Below are 10,701 nucleotides of genomic sequence, written 5' to 3'. Positions count from 1 at the left end.
ACAGGAGCACTTGAGGCATCGCGTATGCCAGTACCGCTCCATTGAGAAGAGCAGGAAGCGGTCTGCGATTCGACCTCCACATCCTGCACACAACCTGCCCGCTGTCACCCCACCACCGCTCATCACTGCCACTGTGGGCGCCTCCACCCTGCTGTTCACCATAGCAACCTGAAGACGAGAGAAAGAGAGGTTAGACATTAAGGCAGGCAAGTGGAAATATTCAATGGAAACAGTTAAATATGTGCCATTCTTAAATGAAAAGCTCCAAACTGCTTACTTTTCTGATAGTAAGGCCCTTTTCCTTATCAAAAATGTCAGTTTGAATATCGGTCAATATGTATATTAAAATTTGGTATTGGCCCCAAAAATGTGGCCTTACAATGTGTATAAGTTGACACCGTTTATAAAAGTTGTTCGTAGGCTGTTAGATCTTATTTTTTAAGGTAGGTGACACAATTGTTATTGGGATCATCAATGAAGACTCAAAACAATAACTTGTTATGCAAGCCTGTCTGCTAAAGCTACCGATAATTTAGGGCTTTAACTCCCCATTATTTTCTTTTAATATTAATAGTAGGGCCACCCCCTGATTAATAATGATGAACGAATAATTTGTGAGAATAAATGACAAAGCAGTTTAAACATTCGAGGCTATCCACACCGTTTCCAGCAAGCCGGAGAGTAAACCGTAGTGAGAATGTTGTTTTTGAAAGGCTAATCGCCAACAAATAGAGATTTAAGAAGAATATCTTGTTAGATAAAAACAAGGTGTGAATTTTGGAAATGATGGCATCTATCTTTTTTTTTCATTTTGACTTTTAGACTGACACATTACAGAGAAGGACTGAGCACCACGTTGCTGTGCGAGTGTGAGAGAGTGAGAGTGAGAGTGAGAGAGAGAGAGAGACAGAGAGAGTGAGAGAGAGAGTGAGAGAGATGTTTTGCACTTAATGTTTATGCTTGAGGAATCCACACAGCCCCGGAAGTATTAAGCTGACCATTATAAATCATTAGGCCTTGTATCGGCCATGTATCCAATCCAATCGATTGGCTTTGGAACTTCCTGGTAAAAAGCGTGGGACTATTTACTGGTGGAGAAAACCCAACAGGAAAACACACACACACACACACACACACACACACACACACACACACACACACACACACACACACACACACACACACACACACACACACACACACACACACACACACACACACACACACACACACACACACCATCAGAGTTACAGTTTAACACCAAGTTCACAGTTGTGTCCAAACAAAACCATACACACAAATAATGTACTTTAACTTGATAATTTGTCCAAAGAGGAGACTCTTTGATGCTGTGCAGCATGGCTGCACTGTCAGGATGCAGAGACCTACACTTCATTCATTTCATTCTGCTGCTCATTTCTTCATCATCTCTTTCAAACGTCGTGGAAACACAATCCAAACTTATTGTAAATGGTTTCAAAATGTAATGGTTATAAGTTAAGTTGCTATAGCTGTTGGTGTTAGACATATGCCATCAGGCAACATTCACTGTATTTCTCCTGTTTCCTTCCATGACAAAACTGAACGAATTTCATGCACAGCTGGGAATAATATTGCTTTTGAGTCACACTGAGTACAACCATAGCAGTGTGTGCTACTCAGCAATGAGTCAGCAACACCGCCTCTTCAGCCGCTTCCATGATTTATAATTAGCGCCAACAACAACATAAAATAATTGCAGGGCTAGATTCATTTTCCAAATGAGCAACAGCAGCACAATTTGTCCTCTAGAGCGTCTAATTTCAGCAAGACCATGTTTAGCTTTACGACTAGCCTTCCCACAAGATTATTTGAGATTGCAGCAGCTGGTCCTCTGCAGTGAAGCAGGCTGCCCTCAATACCCTCATTTCCTAGAGTAGCCACCTGGCTCTAATCAGCCACAGGAACACCATGTAAAGGAGCCCAAGGCTGCATTCAAACCAAACAGCCTCATGCACCGGGGCCAAACCTTCCTATTAGCGAAGGCTTATTCGTGAATGAATTGAAAAAGTGAGTCAAACTATCTAATTCAAAAATTCACTTTTAAATTAAACCATTTTAATTCTGGTGTTGTCAATATTAACATTAAATTCAGGTTCAAGAGGCTGAAATCTCTTTTAAGTGTTTCTAATATTTTGCCCTTTTCCAATTTTTACAGTGCATATACACAACAACAGCCTGAAGCAAAGGGCAATACAACTAAACATAGTTCTCTATTCAAAACAAAAGGTCTTTGTCTGGTTTCTTGGAACATAAGAAATCTGGTTATTCATATTCCTGTTTATCCAGGTTTCTGATAGTGGTTGCTTCTCATTGTTGACTGTTGTAGTGATGCATGTATTGGGACTTCACCATGTAGGGGAGACAAAGAGAGAGGCCTACACGTAAAAAGAAATGCCTAAACTGGTTTAAACACTGGTGCCTCATTGGACAAGCCCCACAGGAACCCCAGGGAATCCCTGTGACACGGTCATGACGTCACCAAAACTATAAACATCTGTGCACACCTTCACCCTGCGCAGTTCCACTGCGAGTCATGTTGCTAAAAGGAGGTGACAACATTGCTGCCGAACAACCTAGGTAACAGTCCTTATCTCGCTGGACGATGAGCTATTGTGTATTTTACAGACCGCTGAGCCCCGTTCAGTGTTGTGTAAAATAACTGTTGCTCCACGCTGCTGAGCTTTGGTGTGTTTAAATCCACCACCGCGAGTAAAGTTGGTAAACTGTACTTTATTAGTTAAAGGTCCAGTGGCAAACTTGAGTTCTCCAGTCGGTCTTCTGTGGGATAAAGTTAGTTACTGTTCTTTACTGCTGTGGTGAGGACCTGCCTTGTATCGAGGGCTTTCTTCTTCTTTTCCTAACTAACCCACACACATATCCATACACACACATACATCGTTACGCTTATTCATACCCACGTGGTGTTAAGGGTGGCCTCCATTGTGTGTTGCATCCCCCCTTTTAATCTTGCATGGCATAACCACTCACATGACTACGTCCGCCATCTTGCTCTCTCTCTTTTTTCTCTCTCCTTCCCCTTCAACACACAAAAACAAACACACACCACGTGGTTGCTTGTTGCTTTTAGGTAGTACGCTTGTAGTAGTATAATGGACGTTTTGTTTATTTATAATATTGTTGATTTGACTTAATCCACAGTTTGGTTGTTGGTCCCTGATCTCAGGGTCGTGCGAAAAATCCATTTATCATCATTTATGTTGTTTTCTTGACAAACGATGTATGTGCACAGCATCCTGGTCTTTATCACAGTACTCCAGCCAGCATGTTTAAGTTTCTAAAACCAGGTAAAAAGATTAACAAGAGCCCTGACCTGCTGCGAAGTGGGATGGAGATTAGAGATCAACTCGTATAAAAGCACCGCCTACTGATCAATCAAAGCTCTGTATGTGGATTGTTAGAAAATATTCATTAGATAATAATACACAAATAAGAAGAAGTTAAAGTTATAATCTAGACTAAAAGTAAAACAGTTTAAACTGCCAAATGCAGGAAGGACGGCTGGTAATAAATCAGTGGCTGTGTGAATGTGTAAAATAACAGATTTATAATTTCACTGCTTCATCTAGAGCACGATAGATCTGACTATAATTACATGTGTGTGTTTCATTAAATTAAATGTATAACAACATAAAGCCTTACTCAACACTATATCATGAGGTTTACTCCATATGTAAAATGGTAAATGGACTCTTAAAAGTATATCTCTTTTCTAGTCTTCCGCCGCTTTCACACTACATGTCATCATTCACCCATTCACACCCATTCATACACTGATGACAGGGCATTCATACAGCCTACAGCCAATTTGGGGCTTAGTGTATTGTGCAATGACACAACAACATGGACTACGGGGCCGGGGATCGAACCGCTGATCCTCTGATTGAAGGACGACCACAGTCGCCTCCATGTGTAATCTAATCTTTCTGCCTTTAGCCAACAGCATTTCCCATGAGCCCTAGACATTTGTGGCCTTAATGTCACAGCTTGAGAGAAAAGGCGATTCCATGAGGGAGTTGAGAAGCCACGGATGGTTCAGACATGTCTGGAATAGTTTTATATATTATATTATTATAGATATGGACAAAACCAATGAAAGAAATACTGAATGACTGAACTGTGTCACAGAGGCTAGCGTGACGTTTTGGCTTCATCTCACTGTACTAGTGGATTTTGCAGCTGTTTGCTGGTGGAAGCAGTCTGGGTGTCCCATGCTTCGACATACAATGAAAGGTTCAGGGGAAGATACAGTAGTCAAGGTTCAACCAAAGAAAGTAAACACAACATGGACACCAACAGTGAAACCTTTATCTTGAATATTATTCCCTGTCACGTGTGAACCTATTTTCAGAGGAGCAGCCGATGTAATCCTCATGCAAACACCTGTGTTAATCCAGCAAGTGTCACGACATCTGTCAAATTCTCTCTAATTCAATTCTTATATAAATAAAGTGCAAATCCTGCTTTTATTCATCATCTGCCATGCAAAGCCTTGATGTGTCATCAGTTTCAGTGAGTGGAAGCAGGGCTTTAGATATTTCAGTGTGAATCCAGACAGGGAATGCATGGCCTTCTTCTGTTGAACCCGACTGTGGCAGGAAAGAACAACACAGTACATACTGCTGGACATGAAGAAGTAGACATATCATGCTCATGACGCTAACTACATACTTTCTTAGTACTTGTACTACTGTATTTCAATAATGCCATTTGTATAATTTTATGCGCCTCACGATGCGGGCTACGCTGCTAACTTGTAGCGTTAGCATGTTAGCATGAAGCGTACTGCAGCGCAGACCAACAGTAAACATAAACGTGTGTAAGTTAATGTTGCCGACTGGCTATATGGGCTCTTGCTGTAGGCCATTTCACATTGAAAATACACACAGAAAGTGAGTGGAGTAATGGTAAGATGATGTGAGTAAATGGTATCAAAGGGCTTTTACACACCATGCACCTGCCCATAAGAACCCACTAACCATTCATACCCATTGAGCCATGAGCAATTTGGCATTAAGTGTCTTGCCCAAGGACAAATCGACATGAATTAGCTGAGCCGGGGATCGAACCGCCGATCCTCTGATTGATCTACCACTGAGCCACAGTGTACAGTTGGGAAGTGAGTAAAACAAAGTCATGTACAAACAAGAAGAGGGTCAAAACAAAGTTTGGCATTCAGCAACATACAAACAGTGTACAGTATGATACTGTGTATATAATATAGAGAGACTACCATGTGTTCATCCTAATGCTGTGTTCACACCAAACGTTTGGTGTGAACACAGCATTTGTTGTTTATGTAAAATTGTAATTACAGAAATTGCAGTTATGCTCAAAGACATATCAAACCCTTGATGGACATTCAAACTTTCAGGATGATAATATTTATTTTTGATTTGTTGATTTACAGATGTCCACCTTAAATATGGCAGACCATCTAAAACTGGCTCCTGGATGGCTTTGACAACGACATTTAAAGAAGAATTTGGTTTTGATTTATTGTTTGCACTGTAAACAATCATGTATTTTTCTAGTTTACTGAAATTGTATTTAAAACATTTAATAAATAAAATGAATTGTTGCCCATGTCCCATGGTTTCCTTTGTCCTTTGTCTGTAAATCACTACTACTTTTACAGTGAGCTTTACTAAGTTTAGCAGACGTTAAAACGTTTTTGCAGCGACTATTTGAAGTCGGTGATAAAACATTGACATTTAGACCATATTTCACAATCGTTGTGTTTTTATGATAAAAAAAAATATATTTAGAGATTGGCTAGGACTGGAGCGGCAAAATATCCCTTTAATAAATACCATTTTATTCTGTAAATGTTTATGTGACTTCCTGTATAGACTGGTGGTGATGCTGATGAAAACTGTCACTCCCCTGAGATACACACATCCAGCGAGTTGACCTACATTGTTCAGGCAATTGACCGACCGAGGCTTTTTGGATCAGAGGTCTTGTGTGACTCTTTCCACTTTTTAGTATGAGTGATCCTGTAGTGCTGGCTATCTAATCATTTATCACGTTGAGTAAATAATTACGGTCTCTCGGAGTCTTTAGGCATGAAGGGGTTTGTATTTCCAGGATGCAGACAATTACTTTTATACATGTATTAAGAAAAGGACTGAAAAAGAGGGACAGCTAATTGATTAGTCAACAGCAACATTACGCATGCATGTTTTGATAATAAGTTAATCATCAACCTAAAATCAAAAACATATACATCTAATGGTGCCAGTTACTCAAATGTGAGGATTTCTCTGTTTTATATCTGTGTAAACTGAATATCTTTTGCATAGCATTTGCAGCATTATGAAGACTTTCTCTTGAGCTCTGGGTAATTGCATTCGTTTTCAATTTGTTCTAACTAGAACTGATTGGTGTCTGAAGATGGACACAGAGATATGCAAAACGTCTGCTTTAAAATGAGTTCAAAGGCTTGACTGATCAGTCTTGAGAATCATCACTGGTCCACTTTGTTTTCCTGAAATTTAGGCCCGATTGGGTCACACTTTACTATCTAATTCACAGCCCAAGAGATGCTGAGAGGTGAAGATGAAACCACTTCTTTGTACCAGGCGTTTTTTCCAGGAATGATGACCTCCTTCCTTCAATCATAGACAAACACTAACTAGATCATGGATCCCCACCCAGTCAACACACACACACTCCTCATCCGAGGAATAATTAACAAATAACCCCAGGTCATCCACGACTGGACTCTCCAGTCCTGTACTGTAGAGAGTAGCACGTAGAATGAGGCACATTCTGGGTTTGTTCTCTTGAGAAGGACATGCGGCTTCATTCAAACCCTTCTCTTCTTAATTAACACCAGCGGCACGAGCTCAGGTAGTGAAGTGTTTTCTTGCGGAAGAACCAGTTCATTTATAAAGATGCCCTTTTAGTGCTGTGGACTCATACAAAGCAAAGCAGCCTGCATGCACAGCAAAAAAAACTTATATTTTGTAAGTTTCTAATCTGCATGAACTCATGTTTGATCAGATGAGGAGAGTAAGGTATGCACAAAAAGAGAGGAACTACTTATTTCACTATATTTTCATTTAATCCTCCTCCTACAGCCACTAGCCTACTACTACTAGGTTATAACGATTAACAACAACAGAAACTGCTGTAATATTAATAATAATACAATTGTTGTTGACAAGTATTTTGATAATGAAAATATCTGGACTCAAACCAGCTTAATGTCATGTTAGCTTAAAAGCATTTTTCTCTCACTTTTTATTTTTTACTCATTATCTTATCATTATTTCTACTATTGTCCTTTGTAGTATGCTATGCTAAGCCACCAGAAGGCTGTCGGTCCATTACTCCTCGCGCTGCGGTGACCTGTGGAGTGACATTCCGCTCACCTCGCTGCTGTGAGCCTGAAGTGTTGACGCTCCGCGGCGGTTCTCTGTCGCCCTCAGCGAAGTACAGAGATGCGCCAGATGACACACAGAGAGCCGGAACTTCTCCGCTGCTACGTCCTTCTCGCGCCGGTTTGTCTGTGTTGAGGAAAGCCAACTCCTCTTCTCTTTTCCATTTACAAAGCTCTGACAGAGCGTCACCTCTCTGACCACCGACTGGTCTCTGGAACGTTCCAGCTGCTGTCTTTGTTCCTGAACAGAGCTGCGACCCCGCGAGCAGAGAACAGAGGGGAGTTATCTTCAGCTTCACTCATTTAAACGGATGTGTAACTACTCCTCCTCTGACGTGGGAAGGGGGCGGGGCTCCCGCCTCCTGCCAGGATAAAGCATGATACTGGGGAGAGTTTTGCCTACTTTAGAATGTTCAAAATGAGTCACGATCAGAGCGTTTGGAGCTGCAAGAACAGCGATGATTGTTTTTCGACCCACTGAGTGTAATAAGATGAAGTTAGTGTTTAGTTTACTGAGTCTTAATAACGTAATGCTGTGACATCAGATTAAAGTTAAAGTTGATGACAAATTCTCTATTAATACGCATACATATGCACATCTAAGGATACACTATTGCATTTAGGGTTACAGTTCAGGGAGACTGCAGAGGGGTGCTCAGGGGAAAACTGTTCTTACCACAATGTCAGGTCCCTGTCATCCTCTTTAATGATGTGGTTATATAGTCAGCGCTGTGTGCCTCTTGCTGTCTAACTGAGCCTGTAGCTGGAACCACAATCCTACATCACACCTGCAGAGCTGTGTATAAGCACAGCAGAGTTTTGCTCTCTGGGACAGGGCTGCTCAAGGATCCAGAGTCTCAGAGGTTGTGTGCTTATGTTCATAGTCTTGTTAACCAGAATAGGCTTGTATGAAGACGTTGGAGAACTAATCTGTTGAGTTAATGGGCAGGAATGACAAAGCACTGGGGAAACAGCTGATGTGACTATAAAACATTAAGATGTGGTCTAGCTTAAAACCACATCCAAACCCATTTACCTGTATGAGTCCAAAAGCTTGGAGAGGGTACTTACTTATCTTTTTTATTGACATGCTGTCGCTAAGTCAGTAAGGCACAAAGAAAACCGAGATTGTAATCATTACCACATGCAGTCATATTGTATGTTTCCCACCGTGCACTCTGAGATACCAACACACATTTGTAGAATGTGACCTCTGGTGGACAAACTGCTAAGATGCAGGAATGAATGCTGTAGAAAATATAGGACAGACATCCATTATATTAACGTCCTAAAGGTGATGGATAATGGACCTGAATCTCATGCTAAGTCATGCCCCTGCAATGTTAATGAAGCTGTATGCGAGTGTGTTCTGCTATGCTCCCATGTGCATGTATTACTAACAGAGTTAGACCATAGGTGGGTTAGCTTCACTATAACGTGACATGAGTTTGAGCATCTGCATTGGACATAGTGTGGTTTGCTTAAACACTAAAACTAACAAATTTATATACAGCAAGTGTGACGCACACAAAATGTATGGTCACATTTGTTATTTGAGGAATATTTGATTCATGAACGAATTTCTGTGATTTTCTAATCATAATAAAACTTCCTTTAGAAGTGTATTTCTATCTATGCCCAGTAGATGGCAGTGCAGCTCTGTGGTTCCGCCTCGCGACCCGAGACTTGTATGTGCGCGAATGTAGAAGCCACACTTTGCCTGTCTTATTATTTCCTGTTTTTCTCAGGTTAGTAACATGTAAAGTGCACCAAAGATAACATATGAATTGGGGACCAATGTGTACTTAACATTTTATAGAGTATTTTGTGTTTTTATGTAGTTGTTTGGTAGCTACGTGAGTTAAGACTGACTGTCAAGTGCTAGCTAAGCTGATAGTAGCCCTGTATTACATCCCTTGTTTTTATCTGGCTCCTATACAATGTACTTTTTCTTTATAATGAAATGACTCTTTATTTCTGGTAGGTCGATTCATACTAAATATGTTAATTAATGTGACTGTAATATGTATATAAGTGTTGTGAATGTTTGTTAGCATTTGTTACCGGTTCGCTGTACTGGTGAAGCAGCGCTGCCATTTGGAATGGTGTCTTCCTCACCTAGTGGCTGTGGGCACATTGCCAAAGTGCAGTTAGGAAGGGTTTTATCCCAAGCGACAACAGATATGTTGATTAAACATAGTAATGTAACTTGTTAATGTAATGATAGCAGTGTAAACTTTGATTATTTTGTTTAGTACAATATAATGTATTTTTCCTGTGTTTTGTCATGTAGAAATGGAAAAACATATACAGGAGATTGTTTTCACTTGAAGTGTGAAATAAAATAGCTTGAGAAGACGCTGAATGAAGAAACCACATGTTTGCCTGTCTTATTATTTCCTGTTTTTCTCAGGCATAAATCTGTTATCAAGGCTCATTCATGCTGTGACCTGTAACACAAGGTTATGCCTAAATTGTGAAAACAGTATCATTCAATTAGTTGCAACAACACTATAGTAGAAGTTCATGTGTCGTGCTGCTCGCACATTGGAGAAGTGTTTCTTCGAGGCCTCAGGTCTAGGCAGCAAACCTACTCAGTTAGGTTGAGGACAAGCTCATGTTAGGGGTTCAAATACACCCTTCTGGCAGAAAGCCCTGAAGGTGAACTTCATAAATAGTCTTTTCCAGAAAGCTGAACTTACATTTACACACCAGAATCTTTGCGACACGTGAAATGATGTGTTTCCGATACATACTGTATAAATTATATCATACTGAAATCCACTGTAAATAAAATACCTTTGATACTACACACTCCATTCTGTAGAGGGCGACATGCATCTTCTAGCTAGTGAATCCACTCATTACCAAAAGAAGAAGAGAATCGAATGCCGTTATTTGGCCCATGTAGGTATCAGAGGAAATGAAAAAGTGGACAAACTAGCCAAACAAGCACGAAAGAAAAACAAAGTAGACATATGTATCAAGTTATCCAAAGCAGAGGGAAAGGGCATCATCAGGAAAAATATCAACAAAGTATGGCAACAACATTGGGACCAGGAGACGAGGGGGAGACACCTACATTCAATTCAGAATAAAGTGAGCAGTGTAAAATACAGGGGAGGAAACAGGAGAGAAGAGGTTACAATATCAAGATTAAGAATAGGGCACAGCAATCTACGCAGCACACTACACATGATAGGGAAGCATCCAACCGGTCTCTGTGCCAGGCACCAGAAACTGTACAACATGTT

General features: G+C 40.5%; 1 protein-coding gene across 2 annotated transcripts in view; it reads right to left on the bottom strand.

The window, feature by feature from the left end:
• lmo4a (LIM domain only 4a) overlaps positions 1–9,572 on the bottom strand; it is an 18,098-nt gene extending 8,526 nt beyond the window's left edge. Inside the window, exons 1-3 of one of the 2 annotated variants that reach the window (XM_076079952.1) lie at positions 9,512–9,572; positions 7,440–7,698; positions 1–168 (exon numbers count right to left, since the gene is read on the bottom strand). The exon at positions 1–168 is cut by the window's left edge and continues 80 nt beyond it. In XM_076079952.1, the coding sequence (XP_075936067.1) occupies positions 1–162 (162 nt within the window). In that variant the 5' untranslated portion in view covers positions 163–168; positions 7,440–7,698; positions 9,512–9,572. Of the gene's footprint in view, positions 169–7,439; positions 7,754–9,511 lie in introns of those variants that run through there. The other variant, XM_076079953.1, reaches the window with a different exon arrangement.
• Between the last annotated feature and the right edge of the window lie 1,129 nt (positions 9,573–10,701).

Source organism: Anarhichas minor, unplaced genomic scaffold, assembly GCF_050575085.1.
Source record: "Anarhichas minor isolate MPS153535 unplaced genomic scaffold, ASM5057508v1 ptg000073l, whole genome shotgun sequence".
Lineage (NCBI taxonomy): Eukaryota > Metazoa > Chordata > Actinopteri > Perciformes > Anarhichadidae > Anarhichas > Anarhichas minor.
This window is presented reverse-complemented; position numbering and strand designations above follow the sequence as displayed.